Below are 25731 nucleotides of genomic sequence, written 5' to 3' on the forward strand. Positions count from 1 at the left end.
TTTTTTCTGAAGTAGCTAGTTAACCCTACTTGGCCAATTTCTGCCAGCGAGTATTCCACTATGAGCGAGTTCGTTTAACATTGTCAGTTGCCCTGGATGGGCGGATGTTGCATATTTTAGACCATTCCATTGGTGGTTAAGCAACATCTCAACCGACCCGATGCACCAGGGCATGCAAGACGAACTCGCCCACTGACATTCAAACTACGTACGCAACCGGCTAGTGGAGGAGAGCTCGAGCTTCGAGGACTTGTCAGCAGTGCATCTGGAATATTACAAAATAGACAATATTAAAGTTTAGGTGAGTAACAGTTAATGTCACTTTCTCTTTAAGATATTAATTTATCGTTTCTATTCAATTATTGGAATGCAAGAACACTAGCCACACCTAGAAATACTATTGAGTGGCTTGTTTATGAAATGGTCCTGACATGGCTAGCTGGCAAATCCACATGCTAGCTAATGCTAAAGTAATGTAGCTAGTTTGCCGCTGGTAGCAGCTATGATACAAGCCATGACATTTTATCAGGTCTTTGCCATCCGTCCGATTTTCTGATTATACAGGCACATCAAAGGTAACGTTAGGTAATTAATTAAATTAAATCATGAGTATTTCTTAATCAATTGAACCGTTGATGCCATTCGAAATAAGGGTATGTGGAATTAGTGCTGTAGCTAATATGGTTTTGATTACTTAAGAAAAAACACACACACATGTATAGCTCATTTATATGTTGTGGGGGTTGCCTAAAAAGTAAAATATTGTAGCGAACGGTGGACCAAAAATCGAACCCTGGTCACTGGTGTGAAAGGCAACGCATCGCGTCAATAGTGACGTCACTTGGTAGGAATTATAACTGCTGACTCAACACTGCCTAACGGGAAGGCACGTTCCGGTTCTTCGTATGCTTAGCCCCCCTTACAAGTCCGGGCCGTGTGTTCCGATGGCCTCACAGCAGTCATCCCACTTTTGACACGAACGGCAAGGCATCGAACCCGGATCGCTGGCGTGAAAGCCAGACACCCGAGTTGCGTCAATATTCAGTAGGGTTAACTCTCATAGTTGGAATTGTACCGTGGCTCATATAGCAGGATCACTATAATACAATTGCGGTGTCCAGGATTTGTTCCTCTGTGTGTTTATATTGTATCTAGCCAGGATGCTGTGTTTAAAGTATATTTGACTTTTGATTAAAAACCTACTAAAAGGGTGTTTACCACATGAGTGCCTCAATGTACATGAAAATAAGTAAATGCACTCTTTCAGTGTCCAGGATGTTTGCTTCTAGGAAGGAAGCCCCGGGATGCTGTGTTTAACGTGATATCACGATCGGTCTTAGGTAGATTTATGATGGACAATAAACCACTTAAAACAGTTGATTAATCACCGACTTTAAACTCTTCTGATAGTGTAGTCAGGTAATTCTCATTAAACCCGTTTTAACCCTGGCAGTAGTTGAATTACACTGAACTAAAATATAAACGCAACAATTTGAAAGATTTGTATGAGTTTTTTTAAATTTGTTTATTTTTAATTGAACCTTTAACTAGCCAAGTCAGTTAGAACAAATTCTTATTTACAAGGACGGCCTACCTACCGTTCATATAAGGAAATAAATCAACTGAAATAAATAAATTTTAGGCCCTAATCTATGGATTTCATGTGACTGGGAATACAGATATGCATGTGTTGGTCACAGATACCTTTTTAAAAAAGGTAGGGGCATGGATCAGAAAACCAGTCAGTATCTGGTGTGACCACCATTTGCCTCATGCAGTGTGACACATCTCCTTCATATAGAGTTGATCAGGTTGTTTATTATGGCCTGTGGAATGTTGTCCCACTCCTCTTCAATGGCTGTGCGAAGTTGCTGGATATTGGCGGGAACTGGAACACGCTATCGTACACGTCAATCCAGAGCATCCCAAAACATGCTCAACAGGTGACATGTCTGGTGGGTATAGCAATAGTGTAATGAGCCTTACGACATAGGGCCGTGCGTTATCATGCTGAAACATGAGGCGATGGTGGCGAATGAATGGCATGACAATTGCCCTCAGGATCTCATCACGTTATCTCTGTGCATTCAAATTGCCATCGAAAAATGCAATTGTGTTTGTTGGCTGTAGCTTATGCCTGCCCATACCATAACCCCACTGACACCATGGGGAACTCTGTTCACAACGTTGACATCAGCAAACCACTCGCTCACACAATGCCATGCACACTGTCTGCCATCTGCCTGGTACAGTTGAAACTGGGATTCATCCGTGAAGAGCACACTTCTCCACCGTGCTAATGAACATCGAAGGTGAGCATTTGCCCACTGAAGTCGGTTTCGATGCCGAACTGCAGTCAGGTCAAGACCCTCTTGAGGGCGACAAGCATGCAAATTAACTTCCCTGAGATGGTTTCAGACAATTTTTGCGAAAATTCTTAGGTTGTGCAAACCCACAGTTCCATCATCTGTCTGGGTGGCTGGTCTCAGACGATCCCGCAGGTAAAGAAGACGGATGTGGAGATCCTGTGCTGGTGTGGTTACACGTGGTCTGCGGTTGTGAGGCCGGTTGGACGTACTGCCAAATTCTCTAAAACGACATTGGTGGCAGCTTATAGTAGAGAAATTAGCATTCAATTCTCTGGCAACAGCTCTGGTGCACATTCCTGCAGTCAACATGCCAATCCCTCAAAATGTGAGACATCTGTGGCATTTTGTGTGGCAAAATTGCACATTTTAGAGTGGCCTTTTATTGCCCCCAGCACAAGGTGCACCTGTGTGATTGTGTTGTTTAATCAGCTTCTTGATATGCCACACCTGTCAGGTGGATGGATTATCTTGGCAAAGGAGAAATTTTCACTAACGGGTATAAACAAATGTGATTTGAATTTAAGAGAAATAAGCTTTTTGTGCATATGGAACATTTCTGGGATCTTTTATTTCCGTACATGGGACCAACAGTTTACATGTTGCATTTATATTTATTCAGTGTAGAAAACCATGATGCATCTTCAACTATCATTCTGAAGACTAAGATGTCTAGTGTCTGATTTAAAATACATTTTACATTTTAACCCCAAATTCTCATTACCGAAATGCGTCCAGATGAAATTCTCAGGTAATTTTTATATACCTGCGTTGGTGGTTGTGGAAGTTGTGGTAAAATGCATAATATCTGATCAAGTGCCAGTTTCGTGAGGGTCACCCACAGCTCTGACTGGTGTTAGGCGGTACTGTCAGCAACTGATATGAGATGATACTGATATGAGTAAATGATGCAGGTAGCTGCTAAAGTCATAAACAGGAATTTAAACAAGACTTAAATAAGTGTTGATACAACATGTATAGGTTATTAATACTACAAGGGCCCAGAGTTTCCCACAGTTAGCCTACTTCTACTTTCCCTACTGAATCTCCTTTTGTAATCCTTTTGTAGCAATCTACTTTTGTAACAGTTCTGAATGGGTTGAGAAAAGACCTGACTGACAAGCTAGCCCTCCCCTTGGTTCACGCCCCTTGGCTAGTTTGGCTTGGTAGCCCTTGATTGGTCGATGAGGAGGCGTTGAAGGAGATTGAAAGACCTATTGGTTGCTGGAGCAGAACTGGTATAGGGTGAAGTTGCCCCTAGATGCTGATCTGGGGTCAGTTTTGCATTTCCCCCACTATTGGTTAAGGTTAGTATCGAGGAAGGGAAGCTTATCCTAGATCTGTATCTAGGGCAGGGATGGGTAACTTCAGCCCTCGGGGGCCGGAGTGGTGTCACACTTTTTCTCCATCCCCTAGCACGCACAGCTGATTAAACTAATTACTCTCTGAACTGAAGTTGATTATTGGAGTCAGGTGTGTTAGCTGGGGCTGGGGCAAAAGTGTAACACCAATCAGAAACTTCACTCCGGAGCAGTGAAACAGAGAGCAGTTAATATCGAGTTATAGTGAGTTAACGGGAACTGGATATCTCATATGACAAATGCCCCTTAAATTGTTAAGGATAACCTTTCTATTTGAAAACTTATATTCTCAACACCGAGTCATTTAGGACACAGAGTTCCATATACATTGAACTGAAACTGAACAGTAGCCCTATTCCTGTCATGTGAGATTTTCCCCTCTATAGATATAACTAGGGACTGTACACACAGTATAGTGAACAGGTTACTTCATGGGTTATGACAGGTCTACTTTGAACAATTTGAACAATTATTTTGAACTTTGGTTCATGCCCTACTCATGCTTGGGTCACCCAGGCACAGTGAAATCTGATAGCACTGACTCTCTTTTTAGGTCACACACTCTGGGCTCTATTTTAACAAACCTAGGCCTAACGCAATGGTAAATCTTAGTGCTGGCGGTAGCGTTATAGGTTTGGGGGTGTGGCAGAAATATTTTCGCTATTTTCACAATCGGAATTATGGGTGCGGTAGTGCGAAAGGACTGGGTTTTGATACATAAATTCGTTGTAGGTGTGTGTAGACTTGACCCCCCCCCTCACTGGCCAATCAGAATGTGCTTCAGGGCTAAATATGTGGTTGCTTCAAGTTGTGTATACAGTCTTTTATGTATTGCATTGCCATCAACTCCAATAAGAATGTTAGTCCGTTACTGCATAGTTTGTTAAATAGGCCTACATAGCCTAGAGAAACTAAATGTATCTCATCTTTCCTAAATAAGTTGAACATGTTTGCGGTCTACATTGTAGGAAGCCTAATTACATGGCTTCAATAAATGGGTTTGGTTGTTTAGCAACAAAACCGACGTGTGTGTGTGTGCGCGCAACTATGGGGCAAAGCAGATGGGGTTGGCTTAGAATGTAAATGATATTTAGTCTCCAATGTTTATTGAAAACAGAAATGCATTTGCACAATGACCACTTGTTGTCTCTCAAATACATTGTTACAGTTGTTGGTTAGCTAGCTTATGAATTGTAGCCATATTAGCATTGCCATGAAATCAGTCAAAACACCTCAAAACAAGACATGGTATCAAGAACAAGATGAAACTAGCTGAAACGAGCCACGTACGATTCCCCACATGGCAGTTTCTTGTCATTGTTGGTAGCCATCTGGCCGTCCAGAATCACAACAACTCTGACTTCTGCCCCATTGAAGCGTGTGCATTGTTTTCGTGACGTTTTCAGCTAGCCCATCTATATGGAAATATACTGAACAAAAATATAAACGCATCATGTAAAGTGTTGGTCCCACGTTTCATGAGCTGAAATAAGATCCCAGAAATGTTTCACACGCACAAAAAGCTTATTTCGCTCAAATTGTGTGCCCAAATTTGTTTACATCCCAGTTACTGAGAATTTCTTCTTTGCCACGATAATCCATCCACCTGGCAGGTGTGGCAAATCAAGAAGCTGATCAAACAGCATTATCATTACACAGGTGCACCTTGTGCTAGGGACAATAAAAGGCCACTATAAAATGTGCAGTATTGTCATGCAATGCTACAGATACAGAACGTTTTGAGAGAGTGTGCAATTGGCATGCTGACTGCAAGAGTGTCCACCAGAGCTGTTGCCAGATAATTGAATGTTCATTTCTCTACCATAAGCCACCTCCAACGTTGTTTTAGAGAATTTGGCAGTACGTCCAACCGGCCTCACAACTGCAGACCACATGTAACCACGCCAGCCCAGGACCTCCACATCCGGCTTCTTCACCTGCGGGATCGTTTGAGACCAGCCATCTGGACAGCTGATGAAACTCAATAGTTTTTCTGAATGTGATGAAGCCTTTTTGTGGGGAAAAACTCATTCTGATTGGCTGGGCTTAGCAACCCAATGGGTGGGCCTATGCCCTCCCAGGCCCATCCATGGCTGCGCCCCTGCCCAGTCTTGTGAAATCCATAGATTAGGGCCTAATTTATTTATTTCAATTGACTGATTTCCTTATATGAACTGGAACTGTAAAATTGTTGAAATTGTTGCATGTTGCGTTTTTATATTTTTCTTCAGTATATATTGTTAAACATAGCATTCACACTGATATAGGGGCTAGACCCACTGTAAATTACATTATGTCTGCCATGTCTGAGCCATGGACTTGTCAAACGTTGTCAATAAGCAAGATTCAATTCACTATTGACAAGGCTTAGAAGAGTGAATAATTCTAATCAAAACGAAACAACTTGTTTTAAATAGGCTATGTTGAAATACAGTTACAGGCACTATAATTGCTCCCTGTGGGCATATAATATTAAAGGAAAAAATCTACCCAAAAAATCTACCCAAAACCACTATTCCTATAGTTTCCAGTGTTAAATAATACTAATCGAAGCTTTACATGGCGTAGCCTAGTTAAAATGCATTAGGGTCTTGCAGGGCCAATAGGTTGATGTGCTTTCTATCTATGTTCAGCTGTATTAGGCAACAGTTGGTTATTATGGTGTGTATTAAAAAGCTGTGTAATATAATCTAGCAATGTATGTCATTACTTTATTACTCTCATTTTGAGAAGATTTTTTAACATCTCAGAATAGGACGCTGCCCCTTTAAGACAACAGCCTTTAAAAAGAGATACTGATCTGGCTACAGTATGCTCGCCAAGATTAATGCTAAGTGTCTTTTTGTAGTTTTCTTTGTGCAGACTATCAACAGTAGTTTGCATATTACTAGGATGTTCACAATTGAACGTTTACTTGTAAATCAATTTCCCTAAATTCAGAAAGTAGATTGATGAGAGCTTATTTTTACTCTCGACAGCTCATATGTGCTGTGTAAACGCATCAATTTAGCTATGTACTTCTCGAGAAGTTGTGACTCGCGAGGAGCGTTGTTGAATGAACGTCCAATCATATTGCTCAAATACAAATAGCATGACTTTTTTGCGTGTAGTCTTTAATGATTTTCAATAAATTAGTAAGCTGACAACGTCATGAAAACGATGCACACGCTTCAATGGGGCAGAAGTCTGTGAGTTGTTGTGATTCTGGATGGCCAGATGGCTACCAACAATGACAAACTGCCATGTGGGGAATCGTACGTGACTCGTTTCAAATAGTTTAATCTTGCTCTTGATACCATGTCTTATTTTGAGTTGTTTTGACTGATTTCAGGTCAATTCTAATATGGCTTAAATTCACTAGCTAGCTAAACAACAACTGTAACAATGTATTTGAGAGGAAACAAGTGCTCATTGTGCAAGTGTATTTATGTTTTCAATAAACATTGGAGATGAAATATAGTTGACAAGTTGTCAACAATCTAAGCCAACCCTGTCTGTTTTTCCCCATAGTTGCGCACACGTCGGTTTTGTTGCTAAATAACCAACCGGTCTATGGCAGACAATGACACAGCAGGTAGATGTTGAACTGGTACGCCAAATTACACTGAGAAGTTACTGGCTCCTGGGTGGATGAAACCCACAACAGCAGTGTCATCTGCGTATTTAAAGAATTTGTGGGCTGGATCAGAGGATTGACAATTGTTTGTGTACAGGATAGGCTAAAGTACGCAACTTGCGGGGCTCCAGTATTCACCGTTTTAGATGTGGAGATGGCTGAGTTAAATTTAACATGTTAGTTACGGTTCACAAGGAAACTGTTAATCAAGTTGATCAGTACAACTCATATTCAACTCATATTCACCAGCTTATCCACCGGTAGGTGGGATTGGATGTTATTGAACGCGCTACTGAAGTCAATGAATACCACTTTAACTAGGCTATTTGCCTGTTCTAAGTGTTTGTAAATGCTGTTCAGCATGACCAGTAACATATCAACACCCCTGGTTTGGATTTAATTGAGACACCAGAGAGATGTTTTTGTAATTATTAAAACAAAAAAATTCATAGGTACAGATTACAGGGCATAAGTCATCATTTTCTTTTGGCCTGTTTTTTTTTTACGTACTGGGACAATCAGCAGTTTTTTCCATGAATCTGGAATTATCCCACTTTCCAGTGACTACTTTCTGCTGCGATGTAAAATCACACATCAAACCTGCAATAGAAACTGTTCAAATAATTAGCAGAGACAAAGTCATTATCAACGGTCATGCAATGTCTCTTTGGTTTGCAACCCGTGTTGGTTTGTAGCTTTTGCCAGGCTTTCTTACTGTCATTGTCCTTAAAAAAGTTTTCTAATTTGTCTTTGTATGCTGCCTTGAACTCCTTGATATTGCTTTTGAGTCTTCTCTGAATATTTTTCCTTTGCTCTTTACTGTTTTGTTTTGTACACTTTGTACAAAATAATAAAACGCAGAACTACAGGATGTTTCTTAACATAACTCTTTATTAACTAGCTACAACTACATGTTAGCCTATCTCCAACCACGATCAACTGCCCATGACCTAACCGTCTGGGTGGTCTTAACCAATCACCGCACAGTATGATACGGCGGTAAAATGCATCCAATTATAATTCAGTATGTATTCACATATGAATATTACATCCCCCTTCTTTTAAACAAAATACAAATGTTTTACATATTCTAAGCTTTTCTTTTGGATACATGCTCTGTAGTTTGAACTCAAGGTAAGTAACCATTTATATTGCATAATACACCAACTGAATCAACATAGACTCTGAAACAATGATCCAACTTTTCAAACAAGGGATTCTCAGCAACTCAGCTTTCACTGTAGAAATGACATCTTAACATTTGAAACAAATACAATACCAAAGCATGTCAAGTGAACTTTCAATAACAAGTTTACAGTCTGGAACGCTTTTAGGGCAGCGATCCGCCTACACCCTTTGACATTTCACAGGTCGAGGACAGCTCTGGGCTTGACCTCTCTTCCTGACCTTGTGCGATATGATGTTGAGCATGCTTCTGTGTCAGTCAACAGCTCTTGTGGTGTTGCAGGTAAGTGTGGTGTATGTTGTGCTGTGTGTGTGTTTAGTCCATCACGTTCTCTTTCAGGGGAACAGTTCATCTCATCAGTGTGTTGTTCTTTTGTGTTCAGTAAGTGACGACGATTGCGGCGGTACACTGCTCCTTCTGCTGTGCGGACGTGATATGAACGTTCAGTGTCAGCTGGCTGGATGACGACTGCTGGTTTCCAGAGGCCATGCTCCTGGATTCTAACTGACTCTCCGTCGATCAGTGGTGGCAGTGGTCTAGCTGACCTGTCGTAGTATCGCTTTTGTTCTTGGTGTCTCTGTGCACGTTTTTCATGCATTTCCTTGTAGCTGACAACCTCAGGTTGCAGCTGCTGGTTGGTGCTGGGAAGGGTTGAGCGAAGTCTGCGGCTCATCAACAGCTGGGCTGGTGATTTGAAGTTGTCAACTGGAGTGTTGCGGTATTCAAGGAGACTGAGGTAGGGGTCTCTCTTGTCTGCTTTTGCTTTGTCCATGAGTGATTTAGCAATCTGCACAGATTTTTCAGCAAGGCCATTACTTTGAGGGTAATGTGGGCTTGTGGTGACATGTGTGAACTCCCATGCTTTTGTGAAGGATTCAAACTCATTTGATTTGTAACAGGGCCCATTGTCAGATATTAAAGTCTCTACAATGCCATGCCTGGCGAAGGCTGCTTTCAGCTTGTGTATCACAGCTGCAGATGTGGTGCTGTGAAGCTTGTCGAGTTCGAAGTATCTGCTGTAGTAGTCCACTGTTACGATGTAGTCCTCGTTGTTCCAGGTGAACAGATCGGTTGCCACAACCTGCCAGGGTCGGTCTGGGATACAGTGAGGTAACATTGGCTCTTTGGTGTTTGAGGGGCGTCTTTCAAGACAGATGGTGCATCTACCAACAATGTCCTCTATTTGTTTGCACATTCCAGGCCAAAACAAAATGTCCCGTGCTCTCTGTTTGCACTTTTCCATGCCCATGTGTCCAGCATGGATCTTTGTCAAAATCTCTTCTCTGAGACTGGTAGGAATAATGATTTTCTCTCCTTTGAAAATGATTCCGTTGATCTGTGATAGTTCATCACGATGGTTCCAGAATTCTGAGACTCTCTGAGGGCATTTTCTCCTCTCCTCAGGCCATCCATCCTGTATGACTTTCCTCAGCTGTGTGAGTTGTGAGTCCTTTTCTGTTTCTGCTTGGATCTCCTTCAGTTTCGTGTCACTAACTGGTAAGTTGCTGTACACAGTGTGCACTTGCATGTCCATGCCCTCACTGAGGCTGCTGTCCTTGTAGGTAAGAAACTTCCTGGAGAGTGTGTCTGCGACAGGGATGTCTTTGCCTGGACGGTGAGTGATTGTGAAGTCGTATTTTTGTAGTTGAAGGATCATTCTCTGTAGCCTTGGCGGGGCTGCAGCTAGTGGTTTCCTCATGATTGACTCAAGGGGCTTGTGGTCGGATTCCACAATGACTTGTCGTCCATATACGTACTGATGGAAACGTTTACATCCGAACAGAATGGCATAGAGCTCCTTTTCGATTTGAGCGTAGTTGATTTCACAGTCTGTGAGAGATTTGGAAGCGTAGCCGATGGGCTTTCCTTCTTGCAGTAGCACTGCACCTAGTCCATACTTCGACGCGTCCACTTGGAGTCTGAGCTCTTTGTTGGGGTCGTAGTAGGCAAGGATTGGTCCTGGTTCTCTCGTGATCAAGTCTTTCACATTCTGGAAAGCAATGTCGTGTTGCTTGTCCCAAAGAAACTCACTGGACTGCTTTAGCAGTTGACGCAGGGGTGCATTAGCATTGGAGAGGCTGGGTGCGAACTTGGCTAAGTAGTTGACCATGCCAAGCACTGTTTCCAGCTCTGCACGGTTCTTTGGTGGCTCCATTTCTTTTATGGCTGAGATCTTCTGTGGATCTGGCTTGATTCCATTCGCTGTGAGAAGATGTCCGAAGTAGCTGACCTCTGTAGCGCTGACTGTGCTCTTCTCGGGGTTGAGCCGGACTCCTCTCTCGCGGGACCTTTGCAGCATCGCGCGGAGGTTTCGGTCGTGCTCCTCTTTGGTTCGACCATAAACAAGGATGTCGTCCACAATTGCCACAACTCCGTCGAGGCCTTCATATACTTCGTCAATCTTTCGCTGAAACTCGTCTTGGGCTGAGATAATCCCAAAAGGCAGGCGACGGAACCTGTAGCGTCCAAACGGTGTGTTGAATGTTGTGAGCTTAGATGACTCTTCTGTGAGCTTGATAGCCCAGTAGCCTGATCTAGCGTCCATGACACTGAAGTAGTGTGCTCCCGCTAGCTTGTGCGTGATACCATCTAGCGTCGGTAAAGGGTAATGGGGCCGTTTGATAGCCTTGTTCAAGTCTCTTGGGTCGAGGCATACTCGGAGCTTGCCTGTGCGTGGTTTCTCCACCACCACTAACGCGTTTACCCAGTCAGTCGGTTCTGTAACCTTGGTGACTATGTCAGATTGCTCCATGCTCTCCAACTCTTTCTTCAGACGGGCACGGAGAGCAAGGGGAATCTTTCTCGGTGGGTAGACCACAGGGGTTGCGTCTGGGTCAAGGTGAATGGTACATTCTCCTGGGAATAATCCTATTCCTGTAAAGACATCAGCAAACTCCTCCAGTACATTTTCTGTCTCTACTGGTGCTGTTACTGATAAAACTAGCTTGATGAGGTCCATGTCTAAACATGCTTTAAGACCTAGCACTGCAGGTGCTCTAGTGTCAACAACGTAAAAGTCCAACATCATGTCACTTTCCTTGTATTTGCATTTGAAAGTGCATGTGCCTTTTACTGGGAGCTGTTCACCACCATAACCATTCAGTCTGCGCATGGTGGGCTGTAGCTCGCACTCAGATGTCAAGCTGCGGTACTTATTCAGAGGAATAATGTTTACTTGTGCACCAGTGTCTAGTTTGAACTTTAGCTTTGTGCCTTGTGTTCCTATCTCAATGTCAGCAAAGGCTTGCTCTGTCTCTGATATGTGACTTTTCTGTGTCACTGAATCAATAAACAGTTCATCATCATTTGACTCTTTGATTGACATTTCATCTTCACTCACTGTGTGTACTGTTTTTCCACGGTAAGCTCTGCACACTTTTGCAAAGTGATTCCATTTACCACATTTAGTACACTGTTTGCCTTTAGCTGGGCAATTTCCTTGTTCGCCATGCACTTTGTATCCACAATATCCACATGTTTTGGGGCGTTTTGAGTCTGTGTCGCTCTGTTTTGGAGTTATGTCTCTCTCCGTTCTGAAACGCTCTCTCTGGGCACCGGAGGTGTGCTTTGATGTCTGCCTGACTGCGTGCACTGCTTGTTCACGTGATGCGCTCGTGCTGCGGCGCGAAATGGTTTTCATCTGAGCCTGTGCTAGCTCGTGAGATCTGGCTATGTCGATAGCTTTGTCCAGCGTTAGCTCAGACCCAACATTCAAAAGTTTCTCTCTCACTCGCGGTGAGTGTATTCCAAATACAATACGGTCCCTGACCATCTCATCCTTGTTTGCATAATCACAGTCTTTCACAAGCAGACGCAGCTCAGTCACAAACTGTTCAAAAGACTCGCTAGCTCCCTGTACTTTCTCATGGAATTTGTACCTATCGAAAATTGTATTAGTCTTCGGCACAACATATGCTTCAAAACGATCGTAGTATGTTTTCAGTACCTTTGATTCAGCCTCGGTAAGTGTCCATGTGTTGTAAATATCTCTCCCTTTTTCACCGATCCAGAGGAGCAGGTAGCTACATTTTTCCTCTTCTCCTCTTTCCTTCAGGGGACCCGTGAACATTAGCTCCACATGCTGTTTGTACTTACGCCATGCATCGGGTAAGTTTGTAGACTCCCAGTCCATTCGAGGTGAAGGAACTCCAGAAAAATCCATCTTTTAAGACCATTTACTCTGACACCATGTTTTGTTTTGTACACTTTGTACAAAATAATAAAACGCAGAACTACAGGATGTTTCTTAACATAACTCTTTATTAACTAGCTACAACTACATGTTAGCCTATCTCCAACCACGATCAACTGCCCATGACCTAACCGTCTGGGTGGTCTTAACCAATCACCGCACAGTATGATACGGCGGTAAAATGCATCCAATTATAATTCAGTATGTATTCACATATGAATATTACATTTACTACCACCAGATTTTAAACACTTGCTTTTTCTTATTGAGGAGCTCTTTTAATTCCCAAGTCACCCACGGTTTATTATTGGGGAAAATGTTGACTTTCTTTTGGGGAATAGCGAGATCCTCACAGAAATGGATGTACTCCAAGACAGCCTCTTCCAGGTCGTCGGCGCTGTCCGTCAGGGCGGCCCAGTCAGTGGCGGTCCCGCCCAGTCAGGAGTCCAGCTTTTAATCTCCACCTATTTAGCTGCAGTCGCGGTTTGTAGACTGGGATGAGCCGAACCATGTTATGAGCCGAATCCTCGAGATTGGGTAGTGTCTTGGAGGAATACGCACCTGGGATGTTACCATAACAGAGGTCCAGACAGGCTTAAATTCGGGTAGGACATGTAAAATATTGCTGGTATGATGGTAAATGTTCAGATTGACTGCACATGTTAAAGTCTCCCGTGATCATCTTTACTGCGTCAGGTGACCGTTTCAGCCTGGGATACAAGGTCATGGATCATGTCGGCAGCTGTGGGCTATGTAAACAAACAGTCGGGCTTGATTTATTTCCTGTGGCAGGTAGTATAGCTGTAGGTTAAGAGCAAGGAGTTCAATGTCTTTAGTACAGACCTGGTGCTTCGTTGTGATATGGGCTGAATTACAGTATTTCTTGTTGATGAACTCCTCTGCCTTTCCTCTTACCGGAGTTGATGCTTCGGTCCATTCTAATGATTGTGTAGCCGTCCAGCTCCACTGCAGAGTCGGGTTCCTGTTCCATAAGCCAGGTCTCAGACAGATCAGGCAGGATTGTCGGTACTCGGAAAGGTATTGCCTGTAGGTCGTCAGTAGGCTTGGACGGTATACCGTATACTGGGGTATTTGGAAATAGCCACGGGATGGTTTTCAATACTGTTGAAATTATTTTGTCAATGTTTTTTTTTTTTTTCAATCAATTTTCATTTTTGTAGCTACTTTTTAAGCAAATCCCTGTAGGTAACTTGTGCAATACGTTAGGAGATAAAGCAGATCACATTCTTCATTTCACCTGTCACATTATTTTACGTTATGAAACGTATTGTTGTTCCCCAGTCGAGCCAGTCACATGTTTGTTTGTAAATAGCACAACGTGAGAAAGCGGGAGCAGGTGAGTCTAGCTGTGTATTGACAGTTATCACATTTTATATTGAAAGTCCATTGTAGTGTAAACTTGCAGCCAAGGGTCGGAGATTAAGCAGGATATCTTGTGTATGATATCTGCGGTTGCGGCTCGCTATATCCATTGATGGTTAGGTCGACAGCTTGATTGGTGCATTTCACTTAAAACATATTTTTTTTAAACTAACAACAAAAGTACTGCTATTTGCCTCATTATTAGCTATCTGATTTCATACCACTAAAAACTTGGTTGATTGGGGTGGATCGCAACTTTTAAAACACATTAAATAAACAAGCACGAAAATGACAAGCACAAATGACCGTGTCTCTGCAAGAGGAGCCCCCATACATAATATGTTTTATAAACATCATGGAAGGATCATACAGATTGCATTCACTCACTGTTTTGCTGCTCCTAAATGTGATCTTTTAATAAAGCTTTGGTGATTTAATATTTATTTAAAGCAGTCTCACAACCAAATCCTTTGTTGATAGGCTGCTATTTGGGAATGCATTGGGCATGACAAAAAAAACCCGGCTACGCTGAAATGAAAAACCAAGCAATCTGTGTTATTGTTAAGACCTGCTTTTGGTTGGACTCAACTTTTGTGCTGCATGCAATTGTCACTTTTGTGCTTGCTTTAACGACATACCTCAAATATTGCCACCCCTCCCACCTCAGCACAAGTGGGCTGATGTGAGACAGGTAAATTGCCAAACCTGGCATAATGGATGGAAAATGCCAGTGTGCCAGTTTTTACATGACAAAATTGCAAACCAAAAAATGGAGTCCTTGATGTTCAATTTCACACACATCTTGGATACAACTATGATTACAGATCTCAGGTACAGATCTACCATGTTATAATATGACAGAACAGTAGGGTCAGCATTTCTCACGAGGCAGTTGACTGTTAAAAAGAACGACATCCATGTTTTGTACAGGTCCATGTTATGGGTATGTTTTTAAATGAGATGTTCATGTTAGGGGAAGGTGTATATTTGTGCTTCTTGTTTATTAATTGTACTTCTTTCCCCTCAGACTACCAACACCAATGCAATGCTGCTCCTCAGACACTGTCGATGCCTAACCAGAGTTGGCCTTCTCAAGACTCAAAGGTAGTCAGAAAATAAGCTGCATTTGTTACCTTTCATAAAACATATCACTAACTGCATGGCCATTCTGGCAGACCTGGCATCTGCCTTGTCTCCTTATTGCTATAGTCCACTTTAATGACCTGTTTATGTCTTGCCTAGTCAAAGGTCTGAGTCGGAACAGCCACTAAAAAGATCTTACATGTCTTAAAAAAAATGTTTTTTTATACACCAGCCACCCAGGGCTGTCAGCCAGCAAAGTGCAAGGCAGGGCCAGTATGTCATTTTCACTACGGCTAACTGCGTCCCAAATGTCATGCTATTCCTTAGCATTCGGAAATTATTCAGAACCTTGACTTTTTAAACATTTTGTTAAGTTACAGCCTTATTCTAAAATGGATTAAATTGTTTTTTTCCCTTCATCAGTCTACACAGAATAACCCATAATGATAAAGCAAAAACCGTCTTTTAGAAATTTTTGCACATTTCTAAAAAATTATATTTAAAAGATATAACATTTACATAAGTATTCAGACCCTTTACTCAGTACTTTGTTGAAGCACCTTTGGCAGCGATTACAGCCTCGTGTCCTCTTGGGTATTACATTTTTACATTTACATTTAAGTCATTTAGCAGACGCTCTTATCCAGAGCGACTTACAAAATGGTGCATTCACCTTATGATATCCAGTGGAACAACCACTTTACAATAGTGCATCTAAATCTTTTAAGGGGGGGGGGGGGGGGTTAGAAGGATTACTTTATCCTATCCTAGGTATTCCTTAAAGAGGTGGGGTTTCAGGTGTCTCCGGAAGGTGGTGATTGACTCCGCTGTCCTGGCGTCGTGAGGGAGCTTGTTCCACCATTGGGGTGCCAGAGCAGCGAACAGTTTTGACTGGGCTGAGCGGGAACTGTGCTTCCTCAGAGGTAGGGGGGCCAGCAGGCCAGTGGTGGATGAACGCAGTGCCCTTGTTTGGGTGTAGGGCCTGATCAGAGCCTGAAGGTATGGAGGTGCCGTTCCCTTCACAGCTCCGTAGGCAATCACCATGGTCTTGTAGCGGATGCGAGCTTCAACTGGAAGCCAGTGGAGAGAGCGGAGGAGCGGGGTGACGTGAGAGAACTTGGGAAGGTTGAACACCAGACGGGCTGCGGCGTTCTGGATGAGTTGTAGGGGTTTAATGGCACAGGCAGGGAGCCCAGCCAACAGCGAGTTGCAGTAATCCAGACGGGAGATGACAAGTGCCTGGATTAGGACCTGCGCCGCTTCCTGTGTGAGGCAGGGTCGTACTCTGCGAATGTTGTAGAGCATGAACCTACAGGATCGGGTCACCGCCTTGATGTTAGTGGAGAACGACAGGGTGTTGTCCAGGATCACGCCAAGGTTCTTAGCACTCTGGGAGGAGGACACAAGGGAGTTGTCAACCGTGATGGCTAGATCATGGAACGGGCAGTCCTTCCCCGGGAGGAAGAGCAGCTCCGTCTTGCCGAGGTTCAGCTTGAGCTGGTGATCCGTCATCCACACTGATATGTCTGACAGACATGCAGAGATGCGATTCGCCGCCTGGTTATCAGAAGGGGGAAAGGAGAAGATTAATTGTGTGTCGTCTGCATAGCAATGATAGGAGAGACCATGTGAGGATATGACAGAGCCAAGTGACTTGGTGTATAGCGAGAATAGGAGAGGGCCTAGAACAGAGCCCTGGGGGACACCAGTGGTGAGAGCGCATGGTGCGGAGACAGATTCTCGCCACGCCACCTGGTAGGAGCGACCTGTCAGGTAGGACGCAATCCAAGCGTGGGCCGCGCCGGAGATGCCCAACTCGGAGAGGGTGGAGAGGAGGATCTGATGGTTCACAGTATCAAAGGCAGCAGATAGGTCTAGAAGGATGAGAGCAGAGGAGAGAGAGTTAGCTTTAGCAGTGCGGAGAGCCTCCGTGACACAGAGAAGAGCAGTCTCAGTTGAATGCCCAGTCTTGAAACCTGACTGATTAGGATCAAGAAGGTCATTCTGAGAGAGATAGCAGGAGAGCTGGCCAAGGACGGCACGTTCAAGAGTTTTGGAGAGAAAAGAAAGAAGGGATACTGGTCTGTAGTTGTTGACATCGGAGGGATCGAGTGTAGGCTTTTTCAGAAGGGGTGCAACTCTCGCTCTCTTGAAGACGGAAGGGACGTAGCCAGCGGTCAAGGATGAGTTGATGAGCGAGGTGAGGAAGGGGAGAAGGTCTCCGGAAATGGTCTGGAGAAGAGAGGAGGGGATAGGGTCAAGTGGGCAGGTTGTTGGGCGGCCGGCCGTCACAAGACGCAAGATTTCATCTGGAGAGAGAGGGGAGAAAGAGGTCAAAGCACAGGGTAGGGCAGTGTGAGCAGGACCAGCGGTGTCGTTTGACTTAGCAAACGAGGATCGGATATCGTCAACCTTCTTTTCAAAATGGTTGACGAAGTCATCCGCAGAGAGGGAGGAGGGGGGGGGGGGGGAAGGAGGATTCAGGAGGGAGGAGAAGGTAGCAAAGAGCTTCCTAGGGTTAGAGGCAGATGCTTGGAATTTAGAGTGGTAGAAAGTGGCTTTAGCAGCAGAGACAGAAGAGGAGAATGTAGAGAGGAGTGAGTGAAAGGATGCCAGGTCCGCAGGGAGGCGAGTTTTCCTCCATTTCCGCTCGGCTGCCCGGAGCCTTGTTCTGTGAGCTCGTAGTGAGTCGTCGAGCCACGGAGCAGGAGGGGAGGACCGAGCCGGCCTGGAGGATAGGGGACAGAGAAAATCAAAGGATGCAGAAAGGGAGGAGAGGAGGGTTGAGGAGGCAGAATCAGGAGATAGGTTGGAGAAGGTTTGAGCAGAGGGAAGAGATGATAGGATGGAAGAGGAGAGAGTAGCGGGAGAGAGAGAGCGAAGGTTGGGACGGCGCAATAATGGTATGACACTATAAGCTTGGCACACCTGTATTTGGGGAGTTTCTCCCCATTCTTCTCTGCAGATCCTCTCAAGCTCTGTCAGGTTGAATGGCGAGCGTCGCTGCACAGCTATTTTTATGTCTCTCCGAAGATGTTCGATCGGGTTCAAGTCCGGGCTCTGGTTGGGTCACTCAAGGACATTCAGAGACTTGTCCTGAAGCCACTCCTGCGTTGTCTTGGCTGTGTGCTTAGGGTTGTTGTCCTGTTGAAAGGTGAACCTTCTCCCCAGTCTGAGGTCCTGAGCACTCTGGAACATGTTTTCCTCAAGGATCTCTCTGTACTTTGCTCCGTTCATCATTCTCTCGATCTTGACTAGTCTCCCAGTCCCTGCCACTGAAAAACATCCACACAGCATGATGCTGCCACCACCATGCTTCACCGTAGGGATGGTGCCACGTTTCCTCCCGACGTGACTCTTGGCATTCAGCCCAAAGAATTCAATCTTGGTTTCATCAGACCAGAGAATCTGGTTTCTCAAGGTCTGCGAGTCCTTTAGGTGCCTTTTGGCAAACACCAAATGGGCTGTCATGTGCCTTTTACTGAGGAGTGGCTTCCGTCTGGCCACTCTACCATAAATGCCTGATTGGTGGAGTGCTGCAGAGATTGTTGTCCTTCTGGAAGGTTCTCCCATCTCCACAGAGGAACTCTGGAGCTCTGTCAGAGTGATCTCTGTCTACAAAATGTAGAAAATGTCAAGGGGTCTAAATACTTTCCAAATGTACTGTACATAGTGCACTACTTTTGACCAGGACCCAAAGTAAAAAGTAATCAAAGGTAGTGCACTAAATAGGAATGCGGCCCTAGTGTCAGAAGCTGGGTTAATGATTTCCAAGCAGGAGCAGAGATAATCAATTACCTCCTTATCAAACGAGCTTCTGAAATACAGATTTGTCTCCCCCTTTATTTGTTTAGTTAGTCTTATTGATATGAACTGTAACCAGTTTGCCTGACCTCTAACATCTTTAAGGAGTGGAGTCTCCTAGGAGAGGCCTCTGTCTGGCTTATCAGGTGAAATCTGGACCATAGAAACCATTTTAACAAGTCAGTTAAGTCTAATGGGCCGAAACCTTTTAGAATAGCCCTCTGGTCCATGAATAGAAAAAGCTTTTGTCAGTTGCATAGTTATGCCTTATCTTACAGCAGGATCTACTCAAGTATATTTGCACTGCCTACCATAACTTGTCCTTTGTATGGACATGGGTGTAACTATCTGTAACATGAATGCATTCAGTACATGAGTAAATTGCTAGGTGTGTCTCAAATGACTCCCTATATAGTGCACTGCTTTTGGCCAGAGCCATTTGGGATGCACCCCTAGTGTTTGTCTGATTGTGACACTGATCTGTGTGTCTCCTACAGGGTGCAGTTGTTGCAGGGTGTGGCCCTTCCTGTGGCAGTGTGTAGCAGTCACAGGGGGCATAAGTCAGGGCAGTACCAACGCAGCCATGGCCCCAACTGGAGACATGCCCTGGCAGGGCTGCTGGCTGGGACAGGGGCTGTACTGGCCTATGGCCTCCACCACAGCCAGGTGAGAGGGACAGTCTGCGTACTAATAGCAGGTGTGATGGAAGTTGTGGTGCATTTATGCTATGATACTGTTGGAGAAATCTATCCTTTAACAGCATTTATAGTTTTTCAAGGCTGTATATCGTTTTGTTACCTGTTTTGTAGCATGAATAATGTCAAATTACTTTTCGGTATGTTTCTACTCCTTTTTTTTCTGTAGCTGATATTTGGCTGTTATTTGTCTTCTCTCCAGACTGAGCAGGCAGCCACCACTATAGTCCAGCCCATAGCCCCAGCCTCCTCTCTGCCCATCTACACCCAGGACGAGGTCACCAAACACCGCTCTGTTGAGGAGGGCGTCTGGGTCACCTACAAGGGCAGTGTCTATGACATCACAGAGTTTGTGTCCATGCACCCTGGTGGTGATAAGATCCTGCTAGCAGCAGGTGGGGCTCTGGAGCCCTTCTGGGCGCTGTACGCCGTTCACAGCCAAGACCACGTGCTGGAGATCCTGTCTGAGTATAAGGTGGGTGAGCTGTGTGTGGTCTGTTATCTGGTCTGCGCAAGTGTGAATAATTCTAATTTTGCTACGACAGCATATCTTCCGATAACCAATTCTTATTATGAAACCTTTGTTGCAATTGACTCTTATGTTATTTAGATAAAAACAATAAAATGTATACAGTGCCTTCAGAAAGTTTTCAGACCCCTTGACTTTTTCCACATTTTGTTACATTACAGCCTTATTCTAAAATGGATTTTAAAAAATTAACAAATCCTCAGCAACCTACACACACTACCCCATAATGACGAAGCAAAACTGTTATTTTTTTTTTGTTGCAAATGTATTAAATTAAAAACGCATACCTAATTTACATAAGTATTCAGACCCTTTGCTATGAGACTTGAAATTGAGCTCAGGTGAATCCTGTTTCCATTGATCATCCTTGAGATGCTTCTACAACTTGGAGTCCCCCTGTGGCAAATTCAATTGATTGGACATAATTTGTAAAGGCACATACCTGTCTAAATAATGTCCCACAGTTGACAGTGCATGTCAGAGCAAAAAACAAGCCATGAGGCTGAAGGGATTGCCCGTAGAGCTCCAAGACACGATTGTGTCAAGGCACAGATCTGGGGAAGGGTACCAAAACATTTCTGCAGCATTGAAGGTCCCCAAGAACACAGTAGCCTCCATCATTCTTAAATGGAAGGAGTTTTGAACCACCATGACTCTTCCTAGAGCTGGCCACATGGCCAAACTGAACAATCGGGGGAGAAGGGCCCTGGTCAGGGAGGTGACCAAGAACCTGATGGTCACTCTGACAGAGCTCCTGTGTTCCTCTTGGAATTTCCCAAAAGGCACCTAAAGACTCTCAGACCATGAGAAACAAGATTCTCTGGTCTGATGAAACCAAGATTGAACTCTTTGGCCTGAATGCCAAGCGTCACATCTGGAGGAAACCTGGCACCATCCCTACGGTGAAGCGTGGTGGTAGCATCATGCTGTGGGGATGTTTTCTGTGGCAGAGACTGGGAAACTAGTCAGGATTGAGGGAAAGATGAACGGAGCAAAGTACAAAGAGATCCTTGATGAAAACCTGCTCCAGAGTTCTCAGGACCTCAGACTGGGGTATAGGTTCACTTTCCAACAGGACAAGGACCCTAAGCACACAGCCAAGACAACGCAGGAGTGGCTTCGGGACAAGTCTCAATGTCCTTGAGTGGTCCGGCCAGAGCCCGGACCTGAACTCAATCTAACATCTCTGGAGAGACCTGAAAACAGCCGTGCAGCAACTCTCCCCATCCAACCTGACAGAGCTTTAGAGGATCTGTAGAGAAGAATGGGAGAAACTCCCCAAATACAAATGTGCCAAGCTTGTAGTGTCATACCCAAGATGACTCTAGTCTGTAATCGCTGCCAAAGGTGCTTCAAGAAAGTACTGAGTAAAGGATCAGAATACTTATGTGAATGTGATATTTCAGTTTATTTAATAAATTAACAAACATTTCTAAAATCCTATTTTTGCTTTGTCATTATGGGGTATTGTGTGTAGATTGAGGAAAAAATAAACAATTTTAATCAATTTTAGAATAAGGCTGTAACCTAACAACATTTGGAAAAAGTCAAGGGGTCTGGATACTTTCTGAAGGTGTTGTGTGTGTACTTTTTTTTTTTTTTTACTTGTACTTTAAAAAAATTTTTTTTTAAAGGTGGGTGAGCTGAGTGCGGAGGACCGGCGGATGCAACAAAGCGTGAAATCCACGGACCCCTACTCCACCGACCCGGAGCGGCACCCTGCCCTGCGCATCAACAGCCTCAAGCCCTTCAATGCCGAGCCCCCAGCCGAAATCCTCTCCGACAACTACATCACCCCTTCAGCCATCTTCTTTAAGAGGAACCACCTGCCTGTGCCACAAGTAGACCCAAAATCCTACCGGCTGCAGGTGGAGGGTGTGCCTGGTGGAGCACCTCTGAGCCTCTCTCTGGAGGAGCTGAAGACATGCTTCCCCAAACACACAGTCACGGCCACGCTGCAGTGTGCTGGCAACCGCCGCTCGGAGATGAACAAAGTCAAGCAGGTGAAAGGGCTTAACTGGGGCATCGCTGCGATAAGTAATGCTACGTGGAGCGGCGCCAGGCTGAAGGATGTGCTGCTGGCAGCTGGCTACATGCCAGAGGTGGTCCGGCAGACATCCCACGTTCAATTTGAAGGCCTTGACAGTGACGTGACCGGCACCACCTACGGGGCATCTATCCCGCTCAACAAGGCGGTCAGTGAAGAGGGCGACGTGCTGCTGGCATACCAGATGAATGGAGAAGACCTACCTGCTGACCACGGCTATCCCGTACGGGTGGTGGTGCCGGGAACGGTGGGCGCCCGCAATGTCAAGTGGCTGGGAAAGATCATAGTGAGTGAGGAGGAGAGCAGCAGCCACTGGCAGCAGAATGACTACAAGGGCTTCTCCCCCGCCACTGACTGGGACACGGTGGATTTCAAGTCGGCCCCAGCCATCCAGGAGCTGCCCATCCAGTCGGCCATCACCCAGCCAGCGGAGGGAGCCGTGGTGGAACGCAGCGCAGAGGAGGTGACGGTGAAGGGCTACGCTTGGAGCGGGGGTGGCCGGGAGGTGGTGCGTGTCGATGTGTCTCTGGATGGGGGGCGGACCTGGCAAGTGGCGCAGCTACAGAGCAGTGAGAAGGGGCAGGTCCCGGCCCCCTCGCCACCACCCGGCAGAGCCTGGGCCTGGAAGCTGTGGGAGCTGACAGCCCCGCTGCCCCCCGCGGCCCAGGAACTGGAGATTGTGTGCAAGGCGGTGGACAACAGCTACAACATGCAGCCAGACTCAGTGGCACCTATCTGGAACCTGAGGGGAGTTTTGAGTAACGCCTGGCACAGGGTGAAAGTCACAGTCAAGGAGGATGAGGAAGAGCAGAAACTGTTGTGATTTAGGGGGTTGTGTTCAAGTCTTACAGAGTGTAGAGAGAAACAGCTGATGATGTTTTAACCTGCCCATCTCCAGACAGACGGCGTGTAACACGCTAAAGCTCTGGGGGAACTGAAACTAAAAACCCCTCTGTTGACTTGTTGCGCCGCAAAACAGCTAATTCTGTTCAGTGGAGATGGAAAAAATAAAAATCGGCATTCATCTGTGTGCAGCTAATGTTGAGCGCTTAAAGAACATTGTGGCCAGGTGGGTTAAAAAGAATCCCAAATGCACCACAAAACAAGTTAACAGAAGCAAATCTGTTGGTGTCAACAGTTGCTCAAGGACAAGCAAAAACACCTTGCCAGTGCTGTCCTTTTCATATCCTAAAATCGATTCACTAACTTCTTTGGCTTGGATGACAAGCTTGCTTCCATTTCATGATTTTATATGGGTGTCATTTGCAGGATCCAGAGAATATTCTAATTCTTTGATTTGCATTGTCTTAATCCATATTGATTATAGCAATTGATAAATTGTCTATCGTATAACTAATTATTCATTGTGTAAGATCAAAAGCACTTTGATCTTGTAAGTTTCAGCTAGTGTTATCTGCTGCATTAAGCAAGGTACCATATTGTTTTGATTTTCACAGAAGTTCTCAGTTATATTTTTGAGAGAAATTGTTTTGCACGCAATGTATGCATTTAAATGAATCAGCAATACTGCTTTTGTCAAGTGTGATAAAGCATATTTCTCCACCTATCTGGTTACATGCTACATGATTGATTAGGAGCTTTAAATGAACATGTAATAAAAAAACGTATTTAGAAATAACACAATGTTAAATATTAAACTTACACTACATGACCAAAAGTGTGTTCGTCGAACATCTCATTCCAAAACAATGGGCATTAATATGGAGTTGGTCCCCCCCCCCTTTACTGCTATAACAGCCTCCACTCTTCTGGGAAGGCTTTCCACTAGATGTTGGAACATTGCTGCAGGGATTTGCTTCCATTCAGCCACGAGCATTAGTGAGGTTGGGCACTGATGTTGGGCGATTAGGCCTGGCTCGCAGTCGACGTTTCAATTCATCCCAAAGGTGTTCGATGGGGTTGAGGTCAGGGCTCGTGCAGGCCATTTAAGTTCTTCCACAAAGACACTCTAATGTACTTGTCCTTTTGCTCAGTTGTGTACCGGGGCCTCCCACTCCTCTTTCTATTCTCGTTAGAGACCGTTTGTGCTGTTCTGTGAAGGGAGTAGTACACAGTGTTGTACGAGACCTTCAGTTTCTTGGCAATTTCTCGCATGGAATAGCCTTCATTTCTCAGAACAAGAATAGACTGACGAGTTTCAGAAGAAAGTTCTTTGTTTCTGGCCATTTTAAGCCTGTAATCGAACCCACAAATGCTGATGCTCCAGATACTCAAGTAGTCTAAAGAAGACCCGTTTTATTATTTCTTTAATCGGAACGACAGTTTTCAGCTGTGCTAACATAATTGCAAAAGGGTTTTCTAATGATCAATTAGCCTTTAAAATTATAAACTTGGATTAGCTAACACAATGTGCCATTGGAACACAGGTGTGATGGCTGCTGATAATGGGCCTCTGTATGCCAATGTAGATATTCCATACAAAATCTGCTGTTTCCAGCTACAATAGTCATTTACAACATTAACAATATCTACACTGTATTTCTGATAAATGTGATGTTATTTTAATGGACAAAAAATGTGCTTTTCTTTCAAAAACAATGACATTTCTAAGTGACCCCAAACTTTTGAACGGTAGTGTACATATTACCTTGACTAACCAGTGCCCCCGCACATTGGGTACCGGTACAGTCAATGTACACTGCTCAAAAAAATAAAGGGAACACTTAAACAACACAATGTAACTCCAAGTCAATCACGCTTCTGTGAAATCAAACTGTCCACTTAGGAAGCAAGACTGATTGACAATACATTTCACATGCTGTTGTGCAAATGGAATAGACAACAGGTGGAAATTATAGGCAATTAGCAAGACACCCCCAATAAAGGAGTGGTTCTGCAGGTGGGGACCACAGACCACTTCTCAGTTCCTATGCTTCCTGGTTGATGTTTTGGTCACTTTTGAATGCTGGCGGTGCTTTCACTCTAGTGGTAGCATGAGACGGAGTCTACAACCCACACAAGTGGCTCAGGTAGTGCAGCTCATCCAGGATGACACATCAATGCAAGCTGTGGCAAGAAGGTTTGCTGTGTCTGTCAGCATCGTGTCCAGAGCATGGAGGCGCTACCAGGAAACAGGCCAGTACATCAGGAGATGTGGAGGAGGCCGTAGAAGGGCAACAACCCAGCAGCAGGACCGCTACCTCCGCCTTTGTGCAAGGAGGAGCAGGAGAAGCACTGCCAGAGCCCTGCAAAATGACCTCCAGCAGGCCACAAATGTGCATGTGTCTGCTCAAACGGTCAGAAACAGACTCCATGAGGGTGGTATGAGGGCCCGACGTCCACAGGTGGGGGTTGTGCTTACAGTCCAACACCGTGCAGGACGTTTGGCATTTGCCCGAGAACACCAAGATTGGCAAATTTGCCACTGGCGCCCTGTGCTCTTCACAGATGAAAGCAGGTTCACACTGAGCATGTGACAGACGTGACAGAATCTGGAGACGCCATGGAG

General features: G+C 44.7%; 1 protein-coding gene across 7 annotated transcripts; it reads left to right on the forward strand.

Annotated features, from left to right (window-relative positions):
* Positions 1-152: 152 nt before the first annotated feature.
* On the forward strand, positions 153-23940 carry suox (sulfite oxidase). Of its 7 annotated transcripts, XM_082967563.1 has the most exons (6): positions 9914-12491; positions 12584-12636; positions 15132-15208; positions 19489-19657; positions 19889-20161; positions 21850-23940. In XM_082967563.1, the coding sequence occupies exons 2-6, from the start codon at positions 12628-12630 to the stop codon at positions 23083-23085; spliced, it is 1764 nt and encodes a 587-aa protein (XP_082823689.1). In that variant the 5' UTR covers positions 9914-12491; positions 12584-12627; the 3' UTR covers positions 23086-23940. The 7 variants fall into 7 exon arrangements, with proteins under 7 accessions (XP_014022727.1, XP_082823688.1, XP_082823689.1 ...); XM_014167252.3 differs by lacking the exons at positions 9914-12491; positions 12584-12636 and adding an exon at positions 153-301; XM_082967562.1 differs by lacking the exons at positions 9914-12491; positions 12584-12636 and adding an exon at positions 8231-8811.
* The last annotated feature ends 1791 nt before the right edge of the window (positions 23941-25731 follow it).

This window comes from Salmo salar, chromosome 22 (genome assembly GCF_965601325.2).
Source record: "Salmo salar chromosome 22, fSalSal1, whole genome shotgun sequence".
Lineage (NCBI taxonomy): Eukaryota > Metazoa > Chordata > Actinopteri > Salmoniformes > Salmonidae > Salmo > Salmo salar.

Coding starts and splice junctions, on each gene's coding strand:
- suox (XM_082967562.1), top strand. CDS start 8,761: ATGATGTTGAGCATGCTTCTGTGTCAGTCAACAGCTCTTGTGGTGTTG. Junction 8,812..15,131: donor CAGCTCTTGTGGTGTTGCAG/GTAAGTGTGGTG, acceptor CTTTCCCCTCAG/ACTACCAACACCAATGCAAT. Junction 15,209..19,488: donor GGCCTTCTCAAGACTCAAAG/GTAGTCAGAAAA, acceptor TGTCTCCTACAG/GGTGCAGTTGTTGCAGGGTG.